Genomic DNA, 13,040 nt, shown 5'->3' on the forward strand with positions numbered 1-13,040 from the left:
TCAGTGACCAGACTTGTGAACCTCTGTTGTGGGCGATGAATCGTGTTAGGTACACTGAAGTTAGTCAAGGTATCACAGGGCCCTTTTCCTTGGGAAGTATGAGGGATTCAGAGACTCTCAGATTTGCAATTTAAGAATGACAGTCACAGCCAACATTCACCACAAACATACTATATGCCAGGCCCATTGTCAAGAGCTTTATACACACTATCTCATTTATTCTGTGTGCATGAGATGGATATCAATGAGAAAGATCAGATGAGAAAACCGAGGTTCAGAGAGGTAACCAATGTGCTCAAGGTTACACAAATGTTAGATTCTAGAATTTGGATTTGAACCCAGGCAGTAGGACTGTTAGATCACCACTCTTCTGAGGCTCAATTGCTTCACAAAAAGTGAATAATAGCACTTAACTGATTCAACAAATGTTTATTGAGCAAATGCTATATGCAAAACATTTTTGTGGTGAATATGACACAGGTTCCAGTCCTCCTGTAACTTATTTTTGAGTAGGATAAATCAAATAATTATATGAGACATCCACTTTGTAGGATTTCTGTTATGCATATAAAAGTACCTAATATAATCTATGTTACATGATTAGATACTCCCCAAAATATTCCCAAGAAACTTAAAATCCAATGGGAAAGGTAAAAAAGCCCGTACAAATAACTATATCTCAATATATATTGTGGCTAAAGCTTTAGAAGAGGTATACATAGATTGTGCTGTGAAATCCCAGTGAAAGGAGTCACTTCTGGCTGGTGGGCTATGAGAAGCCTTCAGGGCTGTGAGATGGCATCATGACTTGGCTGTGGGTTGAAAGGGATGGGTTTTTGGTGAGATTTATTGTACCCAAAAATAGCAGAAACAAAGATACAGAGAGGATATGGTTAGCCATATTAGGGAACCAAAGGATGATTCCGTTTATTAGGTATAAGGGAGTAATGGGAGAGATAAGCCAAAAAAGATAGGATGGAACCAAATTATGGAAACGAGAGTTTGACTGAATTTTGGAGGGGCAATAGGTAATATGGGGAAGGACAGCTCAGTGCAAGGATGTGCAAGCTGATACTTTAGTAGAGAGTCATGGATAACACATGAATCCTTGGCACCTGGGCAATCTTTGGCCACTGGGAGACCAGAGATAGTTGTAAAGGCAGAGGGTAAGAATGTCAAAGTTTGCCTGTGTTTCCTATGCCCAGAGAAAGAAGACATACCATTTCTCCCTCTCATTATCTTTTCCTTTGAGGACACCAACCTCGTGTTTATATTCACATTTCGATAGCTGGGTTTGGCTTATTATGGGTTTAACAAGCATTTATGGATAGCCGGGAAACCTAACCACTTCTCAGAGCTTTATGGAAAAATGTATTCTAAATAGCCAACTTTATGCTTCAAATTTTGAAATGTGATTGGTTTGTAAATGAAGGATTGTATTTACTATACTTTAGATCTGTTAACAAGACTTAATAGGTTTCTGAAGCTGGTCCAGAAAACTTAACACTATTACTTTGTTTCATTAGGAAAATGCATTCCAAGGTCCAAACAACTGGAAATGGGACACAGTCTATGCTTGAACTGGGGGCTAACTGTCTAGAATTTTCTTAATAGACAGCTGTTAGCAAAATACCCATTTCCTTCAGATTGTTTTCCAAATTTGCCCCATCATATGGATTACCTGAGGATCTTGTTAAAAATACAGATTTCTAGGTCTCTACCTAGATGCTAATTTACCAGGTCTGGCGTGATCAGTAAGGATTCCAGGAGATTCTTAAAATCAGGCAAGTATATGTAAAAATCTTCATCAGAAGACTTCCTCTTTTTTTTTTTTTTTTAAAGGTACAAAGATACTACTTTGGTTTTCAGTGAATTTGAATAGTAGAGGGGAAGGATGAAGGATTTGACTGGCAAGTATGAATTGAGGCTGTTAGTTGGGTGGTGAGGTGGGTCCCCAAATATGACTGGGGATAACTGACAGGAAAATTTTACTGGCAAGGCTTAGGACCAGCAAGTAACTGACAATATTTCAACCCAACTGGATTGTAGGGTGAGGGATAGGGATATGGTCAGCAGGAAATGGCTTTGGTCCTTCCCTTGGCCTGATGTTTGCCTGCAGGCTTTTTGCTTCCTGGTGGCCTGGCAACATGGGGAGACATTTCCTGATGCTGGAGAATCCCTTGAAGTACGACAGAACCAAAGTCCTGGCCCCACGATGGGTCAGGAAGTCCTGGGATTGAATGGTTGATTATAGTTGAACTACTGGTGACCCCTGACCTGTTTTGATACAGCCGTAGAACTGATCACATAGTCATTGGCCTTTAGATAAAAGTAGTTTCATTTTTTATGATTCAGATAATTAGGTACCTCTTGTAGGGGTTTAATTTGACTGCTGTAGATACTATTCAAAAAAATAAATGGCCAAGAATGATATTTTAGTATAGAATCTTGTACAATTAGGAAAAATCTTGAGGGCAAAACTGACACAATTTAAAAATGATTTTTGAATTTCTATGTGCATCTCAGTTCCTAACTGGAAGAATGCATATACATAAGGATATGAAATTTTTAAAAAATATCTGTAATTCATTGTAGCTCTTGGAGTGGTTACCAGCAGAAGCCTGCCTTCTCGATTCTATTTTTATATATTTATTCAGTTTTAGAACAGAATGAATGAGTGAAATAATATTATGTCTTTAATTAGGAGTCTGTTGTTATTTTTCAATTAATCTGTGTCAGTAGCTTTAGCATTTGTATTAAATCATTTTCTTCATGAAAGCTTTTAATGAAGAAACAAATTGATTGTATTTATATATTGGATTCTTGCCACTACAATGTGTATTCGGTCGTGTCTTTTGAAGTATAGTTTTGCTAGTCATATTGTGGTTATTCTTTGAAACTAGTTTTTTGCGGGGGGCGATTCTTCATTTGGATGGAGGTTTTAATTTAACAAGGTTTTCTTATTTTTTTTCTTTTCCTTTTCTTCTCCTCTTTTAATTCTCTTTCTGTTTTACCCTCTTGTCTTTGTGTGAGTAATTAAGAGGAAAATGAAAGTTTCTTTCCCCATCTTCTTTGGGATAAAATCCATACCCCATGGTGTTACCTGGAGAGCCTTGCCTGCTGTCTGCATCTCCAGCCTCGTCTCTGACTCTCTCTGAAATGCACTCATGCTGAACTCAGACAGCCCTTCTGTTTCTCAAGTCCATTCATTTTCTTAGCAAGCATTTATTGAGCACAGTCTCTGTGCCACTGCCCCTTGAGGGCTCAGTGATGTAGAGAGACAAGAGGATTGTGGTGCAGGGTTATAGGTGCTGCTGAGAGGTGTGCACAGAGGGGCCATGGGAGCACCTTACACAGGGGACAGAGCTGAGCCTCAAAGGTTCACTGGGAGAAGAAGGGGCACAATGGAGAAAGTGTGCTGGCAGAGAGAGCGGAGACCTGTGAGAGCAGCAGTGTAAACAGAGCAGGGGAAGGAGGACCTGGAGGCTGGGGCTGGAGTAAGCCTCTGCAGAGCTTTAAGCTGGGCAGTGACAAGACTGGGTTTGGACTTTAGGTCATTAGAGTAACGATGGTGCTAATGACAGAACAGCTGACATTTACTGAAGGCCTGCCAGGTGCTGGGCCTGGTGCTCAGTTCTTCATGTGCATTGGCTCGGTTAATCCTCCCAAAAAACACACGAGGCAGGTGTAGTTATTATTTCTATTTTTAAGGTGAAACCAAGGGAGTGGGTAGGGGATGGGCAAACTGGGGGAAGGGGAGTGGGAGATAGAGGCTCCCATTTATGGAATGGATAAGTCATAGGAATAAAAGGTACAACACAAGGAATACAGTCAGTGATATTGTAACAGCGGTGCATGGTGACAGGTGGTAGCTGCACTCCTGGTGAGCACAGTGTAACATGTAGACTTGTGGAATCACTATGTTGCACACCTGAAACTAACCTAACACGGCATGTCAACTATACTTCGATTTAAAAAAAAAAAAAAAAGATGAGGAGACTGAGGCTGCCACCAAAGTTTGCAGCCTAGAAGATGGAAGAGCTGGGACTCCAACCCAGATATGTCTGCAAAGCCATTGCTCACCACTGCCCTTCCTTCTCCATCAACCCTGAGGAGAATGGGTCAGAGAGGAGCAGGGTGGCAGGTGGACGTGGGAACATCAATCTGGGTCAGGCATTCTGAAGGCTTGAATGAATTCAATGCCTGTAGGGATGGAGAAGAGGTAGATTTAAAAGATATCAGGGGAGTAGAACGTCCAGGTCTTGGTGATTGATGGGATGTACGCAGTCATAGAGAAAGAGATGAAGGGGCAGTCCCCACGTTTCAACTGGGGTCATGAAGATGTCAACCATTGAAACAGGGAGCATGAGATAGGAGAGATTCGGGACTGGTGGGACAGAGGGTAGTCCTGGAAGAGAAGAGCAGAATAATGCTGTCCCCTGTTTCTTACTGATTGTTAAAAGTCTCTAATATGTACAGACACAATAGTCAAGTCTTGGACCATTGGTTTTTCTCCCCCTCAGCCTGAGCACCAGGACATGTCCTCCAGTGCACTCTTACTCTTCTGTCCTTTTATCTCCCAAGCCTAGAAGAATCCTAACCTCAGATCAATTCAACTGTCTACATCTCTGCTCTTGTATTTGGGCAGCCACTCAGTGCTGAAGAAAAATGACACAGTCGGAGTGCCTCTACTGTAAGGCTTGGTCTCCCATCTCAGTTGAGCCCTTAATGATACCTGGCAGTGACCTTACATGACCCTAGTAGCAACCTTTCTAATGTCCCTCTTCCTCCCACCCCCTCCCCAATCCTTAGCAGATTTATCATATCACCCTTACATAACATTATCACCTGCTTCACAAGATAAAACCGGCTTTAAGGTTGGAACCCACTCAGAATCTTGCACTATCCCTTCCTCAAACATGTCTGCTTCGGGCCTCTGTCACCTGCTCTGACCGCTCTGCATCCTGGGCCTGGCCTCTCAGTGACCCTCCCCTCCCATGCCAGACATCTTCCTTTATCTGATCCCAGATCCTCCCTCAGCAGCCCTTATCTTCAGGCGGTCAGACAGCTTCTGGCATTAGCCAGACCTGAGTTCTTCTGGCCCTGGTTTTTACCTTGTGTGTGTTTTGTGCCAAACCTATCACTTCAGCACAGTTTGACTGCTCCAGCCCAACTGGCCCACAGTTGGGGCTTTCCATACTCTCAGTCTCTACCAGAGTATCTGCAAGTAGTGGAGATTTATTAATGTCTGAGAGAGCGAATGCAGTCTTCATAACTTGAGATACAGATGGTATGTTGGCATGTTAATGTTGAGAAATCCACTCTGCCTCGATGAGCTCTGAGAACTAATCCAGCCTAAATATTTTTTGTGTAACATTTGTTCTCAGGTGGATAATGTAAACATGTTCATAATAAGGGAAATACCAAAGGAATTTTCAAGTGACTATCATGTTTTTGAACCTGCCTGCCCAAGATAAACTGTGGTAGCTTCACAATGTGGACTTCTAAATGTCTATGACGTAATCACGTAACCTCTCCATACTTCATTTTCTCATCTGGAAAGGGATGGGCTGGATTAAATGACCTTCAGTGAGCTTCCAGTTGTAAAATTCAATGACTAGAGGGTCCACAGTCACAGTGTCATGCATACGTCAGTTATTCATGAATCAGATAACTAGGAGTCTTGGTGGTCCAAGAGTAGCTATTAACCTGAAACAAGCAAAAAATAAAACAAAATGAGGTTCCAAGCATCAGCAGAGACAAAAGTGACAGCATAACAGCCAAAGATACTGCAGTTTAAAATATGATAATCAGCTGGAGTTCTTTGTATATAAGTGCTGCCTCTTCTCTCCCATACACATTTGTAACTCTGTTTTTCCTCTTGTTGCTCTGTTCCCAGCCCACGTCCACGTGTGTTATCACATCTCTTGTCTCTCTTCTTGGTCTCCAGTAAACGGCCTCTCGGGTTGTCTCCCTCCCATCCAGTCTGCATATTTCTGCTTGTTTGATCACAGTGGACATCATTTCCTATCCTTAAAACAAGCAACCAACCAACCAATCCTTCAGATGCTCTCCTTTATCTATAGAAAGAAAAAAAACAAATCTCAACTCTTAGGGTCTTTTATTTTGTCACAACATACCTGGCTGGAATTTTTCTTTAATAGTTCATTGAGTTCTAATTGGTTGCCTATTACATGCAGAGAGTATGGGGATTATATAGACATTCAACCACAATTTGCAGTCTTGATGCTTGAACATAGGTGAAGGAATATTTGAATGCAAGTTCTCAGTATTGTGGTGAAAGACCATAATCATTGACTAATTGAGAAAAGCACCCAGATTTCTTGCTATTGGTATCCAGGGTGGATGTTGGATTGAGCATAGCAGGGATTTTATGTAGTGAAAGTGTTGCAGAAAACTCCAGTGATAAGTAAGGTCTTATTTCTTTTATTTCTTTTTTATGGTCTGGGAACAGAGTTCTGAAAAAAAAATCAATACTGTCAACATTAGATAATGTTGCTTGTTTATTACTTAATATAAGTTTAATTGTGACCATTTCATAAGTAGGAGAATATTGTGTTGTCTTCCAGGGTGGGTTTCGAAAACTTGTGGGTATAGACTCAAGACCACAGAAATATTACACCCAAAGAAAGAACCTAGGAACTTCTTATGGCAGGTCCTTCTATAACCTGAGTTATGTGCTTGTCTGTTGTTACCATAGTATTTGTTATTTCCTACCTTAGATTGACATCTGTTGATGTATAAATATCTCGTTTAGATTGTAAGCTGCTTGTAGGCAGTTACTAGTTCCCGTCCTTTTGATGGATTAAAGGTACTGGGGCTAGAGGGGGCACCAGCTCCCCTCCAGAGGCCTTCCCATCCCTGCCTGTTGCTGAGGCTGACGCCCTGATCCTAGGTCCCAGCCTCTGAAGCCTCCACCAGGGACTTCCACCAGATGGTGCTCTTTTCCCATTTCTGTTCTTGGGTGTCGCGGGCGGTATGACCCTTTGCCACTTGCCCATTTTTCTGAAATGGAGCATAGCTCCTAGAAAGATTTGAAATCAAGTGAATCTTCCAAAGTAAGAAAAGAAGTTATAGGAAATATCTACAGGGTACAGATTATTAGCATTGTTCAGAAAAGCCATTTCCTTGGGGGCATGTATCAGTCTCTACCATGTGGCTCACTGATCAAGGTCAATTGCAAGGGGTTTTCCTAGTGTTATCAACTTGCTGTAGAAAGCCCTGCTCAATGAGGTTTCCATTTGAATTCCATTTTTAATATCAGCATAGCACTTCATTCTTCGCCATCTGTTTTGAGATAGTCATTACCAAAAGATGGTCAAGAGCGAAATAGAAGTCATCTCTGGATAGCGAGTAGTGCAGACAGCCTATTCATGTAGGAGGCACCACTGTTTTGGTACAAAAACCAAAGTTCAAATTTATATCCTTGAGTCATCAAGAAGAGATTTGATTTTGTTTAGCAGGTGGTTTAACGAGGCAGAGAATGTATGATGTGTTTTAAATTTCCATAAGTCACAGGTAGAATAACATGTTTAATACTTTAGTTGCAAAAAAATTCATTTAGATGTTCTAGATTTATAACATTACAGATGTTGGCCTTTGTGGGTAGCTAGTTTTATAATGCCATTACAGTCTTATTCATCTAATCCAGAGGATCTCATCATTTTGGAGGGAAAGAGTTATTGGCATTTTTTGGAATCTAATGAGGTTTATGGACTCTTCTTCAAGGGCATGTGTTGCTTTCCACCCACGATTTTTAGGAGTTCATGTGAGTTCAGTTCTAAACTCAGTTCAACTCTAAGTTCAGTTCAGTTCTAAAGCTCAACTGTGAACTCTAAGTTAAAGATGTCTGATCGAACTACTCTCTAATACTAAGCTGTCTGGCAATAATAGATTTGTTTTCTATATTGCAATCAAGAGAAAAACAGTTACTGTGGGATTTAAGAGCTTGAGCTCTGGAACCAAGGAGACCTGGGTACAAATCTGGGTTCTGCCATTTAATAGCTATGTGGTTGTGGTCAAATTGATTGACCTTCTTGAGTTTCAGTTTCTTAATCTGTAAAATGGGAATAATAATAGTACTGACCTCATAGGGTTGTGATGAAGATTAAATAAAATAATACATATAAAACATATAAAAGTGCTGAATATGCTTTTTTAAAATTATAATCAGGAAATGGAACTATTTTTCCTTCCTAGATGTTTGCAAATAATATGGGGGTAGTTACAGTTGTTTGTTTTACCTCCTTCACCAGGATCTAATTAGCTGGCTGAGTGGTGAAAGCTCTAAGTACTTTAATCTCAATAACCATGTTCATTGGTTAGTTTCATGGTCAAGAGTTTGATACCCACCTCAAACCACGCCCCCATCTAATGGTTAAGAGTTGATAGCTTCATTTTTAACAGGAATCTAATGTTTTGTGATTCTTGAGTGACAAACTAGAAGTTTGTTTGCCATTTGAAAGATACTGAAATATATCTGCAGACAGACAATGTGTACTTTAGTCACCGTTTCATCCAAGGAACCAGAACAAAGGACTTGTCACATAGAAGACATTCAACAAGTATTTGTCAACTGAGTGACTGAATTCTGTTAGGATAATAGAAAGTCTTTAGAGAAAAAATTATTTTTTCTGAATGTTTTTAAGTTAGATTATATTTTCAAGACTTTCCTTCTTAATTTGTTATTACAGTGCCCACTCTGGAACTAGTTGTTAGGATTAGAAACTTGTCTGCATTATTACCAGCTGTGTAAACCATGGTCAAGTCATCTCACCTCTCAATACTTTGGTTTCCTTATTTATAAAATGGACATAATAAGAGGGCTATAGTGTGGAGGAATGAGTTCATATAAGAGAAGTGTTTAGGACAGTGCCCACAATATAAGTGAGAAATCTTAACATTTTTGTTATTTGTCATTGCTGTTACTGCTTCTGTAGAAGTCTCAAGATCCCCTCACTATAGTGAATCCCATTTATTTTGTTGTTACTTTTCCCTAAACTAAAGTTCACTGAAAATCTCTAAATTTAGAAGCACAAATAGTAAACTTTGCCTCCCATGTAATGTAACTCTGAATTTTCTAGACCCTATTTTGCAGAGCCGACAAAATGTTAGGAAATTTTGTTCTTCCATTTTCATTTTTGGAGGATCACATAAAGACAGATTTATTTTGACTGAATGTGAAAACAATAATCATCAATATGGTTGCAGCAATTTCTGTCTTCTCGTTCTGTACTCATATTTTTCCGGCTCCAAATGTCATTTGCATGGACCCGATGATGTTGAGTATGGATATTACAGCGGAGTGATAGCTTCCTTTTCATATTGAAGCTGAAGCTTCAAAGGGAAGATTAAAGAAGTGTTTGTTATCTATCTGCACAGGCCTGATATGAAATTCTCAGAGGCCTTTAGGATAAACACAACTCTGTGTGTGTGTGCGTGCGCGTGCGCGTGTGTGTCTGTATGCCTTTTCTTCTATGTAATTCTATTGTGGTGTTTGTATTTTGGTTTAAAATGTCTAGTTTCAGACTTGTTGGAGTCTCTAGCTAAGGGATAATTGTTTTCAGAGTGAAGGATAAGAATTAGAAGATGGGGGCAGGATTTGACTAAATGCCTCCTAAGGAGTATAGAATTCTCTAGTGTGGGGTCATCTTTCCAGAGAATGTGATGAAGGCCACCCATAGGATATGTTTAATGAGACAAGATCAGGACTTTCGATGTATTGTGCCCAGCGGAGACTAATCCATGGTGCCCTCCAGTGAGGGACGAGATTGCTCACCTTTTGGCCTTGCCTTTTAGACGTATCCTGTGTGTGTGTGTGTGTGTGTGTGCGCGCATGCATGTGCGTACACAAACTTTCTTTAGGATTGTTGCACAATTAAGACTTAGAGTAACATGGTAGGGTAGCAGGATTGTTTTACACCTTCTGAAAGTGAAGGAAACTAACATTTCACTTCATGCCATTCTACATCAAGTTCTACATCTGATTTTTTACTGACAGAAATATTTAATTACAGTGTCATCAAGATTAAGGCAGATTCTGCTATTTAGCATCAGCTCGGTAGACCTGCTACTTTATTTAATACTTTTAAGTTGAATTCTTTCTCTGTAACCAGCCTTCTTAGGCTAAGACTATGATTGGCAGAAGCGATACTCTCAGTGTGTGTGAACTTATAAGATCTTCTTAACTAAGAAGAGAAACCAGGAAACCAGCATCACTCTACAGTAGGTAAAGAATGGGCCTGAAAATATGTGTGTGCATTGGAGTGGGGATTGTGGGGAAAAGCAGAGATTGAAATTATCAATAACATGTTTCACCTATTTATCAATTTGCCAAAAGTTGGCCTTTTAACTGCCACAAGCATGGCTCCATTTTTTTTTTTTCTCGGTCAATAAATGAGAATAATATCAGTTAGCGAAACTCCTGCTATTGCCATCATATACGTTTTGGAAGGAGAAGTACACCCACACCTTCCTGCCCTCCCCCCCAACACACACACACTTGCACCAGGCTTACATTCTAATTTCTATTTATATTGAAATGGAGGATGAGTAATGATTGGAATCAAGGGCTGGAGCAATGCCTCCACAGGAGATGGGAAACAGCAAGAACATGGAAAATGGCTCGCCCCTTTGATGATTTGCTTGATTAACTGTGTTTTAGAGAAAAGAGTTTGGTGGAGGGGCACGTGGGTGGCTCAGTCATTAAACGTCTGCCTTCGGCTCAGGTCATGATCATGGAGTCCTGGAATCAAGCCCCGCATCGGGTTCCCTGCTTGGTGGGAAGCCTGCTTCTCCCTCTTCCACTCCCCCTGCTTGTGTTCCTTCTCTCGCTGTCTCTCTCTCTGTCAGATAAATAAATAAAATCTTTAAAAAAAAAAAAAGGAGTTTGGTGGAAAACTCTTCACCGTGGCCAGGTAGAGTGGGAAGCTGCACCATCTGCTACGGGGAGATCGACTCGTCATACTAATATATAAAACTTGTTTTAAGTTACTGCTGCTCTCAAGCTACATATGCCTTCCTATTGACATGGACAACCTTTTTTCCAGCTGCTGCAGCTTTGCCTTTCCCACCCCTCCCTCTCCCCCTCTCCACTGCAGTTGTCATAGCTGTCCTGAACTTTCCATGCCTTGTCATCCAAGTATCTTACATTTCTCTTCACCTGATTGACTACCCAGAACTCTTCTGGGAAAAGAAAGGAATAAGAAAAGTCAACCAGGAGGCTTCTCCATCTTCTTCTTTATCTCTGATAATTCATCTTCTCTTCTTTATCTCTGATAATTTCCCACAAATGCATCTCTGGATTATGGCAGCATACTCCCACTTATCTCTTACTTCTCTGTTTCCTGAACTTTAGTCTTATAAAGAAATAACCCAGATATCCACTGGAATGATATTTGTCTCTAAAGTAGCCTCACCTTATTTCAGTCATGTGTGTGTTAAAAGATACGCCTCATTATTGCCCATGTATTGCCTTTTTCTTAATCTTTTACTTTAGGTTATAGATTCTTTTAAGAATTTGACTTAAAAAAAAAAAACTCTGAACTCTCTCCCAAGGAAAAAAAGTGTTCAAATGAACATACACATTCTTGAGAGGTCAAGATGAGGATAGAAAAGTATTCATTCTGTTTAGTGGCATAGAATTATGTCCATAGCAAGAATTAACATGTGGTTACTATAAGCAAGATTGGAGTATATTGAGGAGTGAGTGGGAGGTGGGAGTGGGAGAAAACAGAAACTACAGACAACAATTTTTGAAAATGTCACTGTGATGTGAAGGGAAGAAGACAGCAGATGGAGGGATATGAAGAGGGTGAGAGAGGCTTTGCTTTATTTTTATGTGAGCATAAATACTGATGGAAAGGGCCAAGTTGAGAGGAAGAGGTTGAATATATACAAGAGAAAATCGATATAGAATAATGTAAGGTTCCTGTGAAGGCAGGAGGAAATGGAATCCAAAGTACAATAGACTTTTGTGGGTAACCACCATATAGAACTTTGTTTCTATGGGGGAAATGCAATTTACATTCCAAATAAGCGACTCACAAATGATCCTTTATGCCACTGCCATTTCATTAGTTTGAAGACTTGAGGGGTTATTGGTTTTGCCAATAATATCCCAAAATAAAAGAGGAGGTGGGGGTGGACAATGATACAGTGGATTGCAAGAACCCCAGTCTTGGCACAGACACTAAAATGCTAGGTGACCTTGAGCCAGTTATGCATGCTTCACCTGTAAAATAAAGAATTTAAACCTAGAAGTATTTGAGGATATGTTTTGGGTGGGTGATGTTTTTGGTTGTTATAACTGGGGGTGCCACTGGTATTAGGTGCTGAGGACCAGCGATGCTGATTGTACAAGAGTGGTTGTCACAACAAAGAGTTGTCACACTCCAGGACTGTAGAGCTCCTGATGAGAAACTCTGGACAATGGCTAGGTAACCTCTTAGGACCCTTCCAGCAACATGGTCAAAACTGTCTCCGGAGTCACAATGAGTTAAAAGCCACTGAGAATCTTTCAACTCTTAGGGACAACCCTTTCATTTTTCTCAAAGTGGGTAGTGGTTTGGCTGGTTATTCACTGTTTAGCAAGCTTTTTGGAGTAGGTGCTGTCTCTACCATATGCCAACCAAGATTGAAATACAAGTTTGACTTATCTCCATTCTTTTCTTTGTATTTCAGGTACTATTGGGATATTCAGCCCCAAGGTGAGTGCTTTTTGGCCATTTATGGTTTTACACTAAAAATGTGTGGATGGTATTGTTTACTTCTGCATCTTCTAAATAAGCTTCTACACAGAGTGGCATTAGGCATTTCTAAGGAAAGTTAGTGGAGTGTTTAATTAATCTTCACCCTACTGAGCTCCCCTGCTCTGCCTTTTAGCAACAAGAGGCTCAGATGCATCTGCCTTCTGAGTGGATTGGTGCTAGATTATTTTACAGAGCCAAAGCTATAATATGCTTTTACTCCTTAAGCTTTGTCAGATGCCAACAGGATCTACTAACATTCAAATAAAATGG

At 40.3% G+C, this 13,040-nt stretch overlaps 1 protein-coding gene across 1 annotated transcript in view; it reads left to right on the forward strand.

The window, feature by feature from the left end:
* SKAP1 (src kinase associated phosphoprotein 1) overlaps positions 1–13,040 on the forward strand; it is a 275,793-nt gene that overhangs the window by 46,804 nt on the left and 215,949 nt on the right. The window contains exon 3 of the mRNA XM_032871373.1: positions 12,703–12,728. Coding sequence (XP_032727264.1) covers positions 12,703–12,728 — 26 coding nt within the window. The remainder of the gene's footprint in view (positions 1–12,702; positions 12,729–13,040) is intronic.

This window comes from Lontra canadensis, unplaced genomic scaffold, assembly GCF_010015895.1.
Source record: "Lontra canadensis isolate GAN:19392208 unplaced genomic scaffold, GSC_riverotter_1.0 scaffold43, whole genome shotgun sequence".
Lineage (NCBI taxonomy): Eukaryota > Metazoa > Chordata > Mammalia > Carnivora > Mustelidae > Lontra > Lontra canadensis.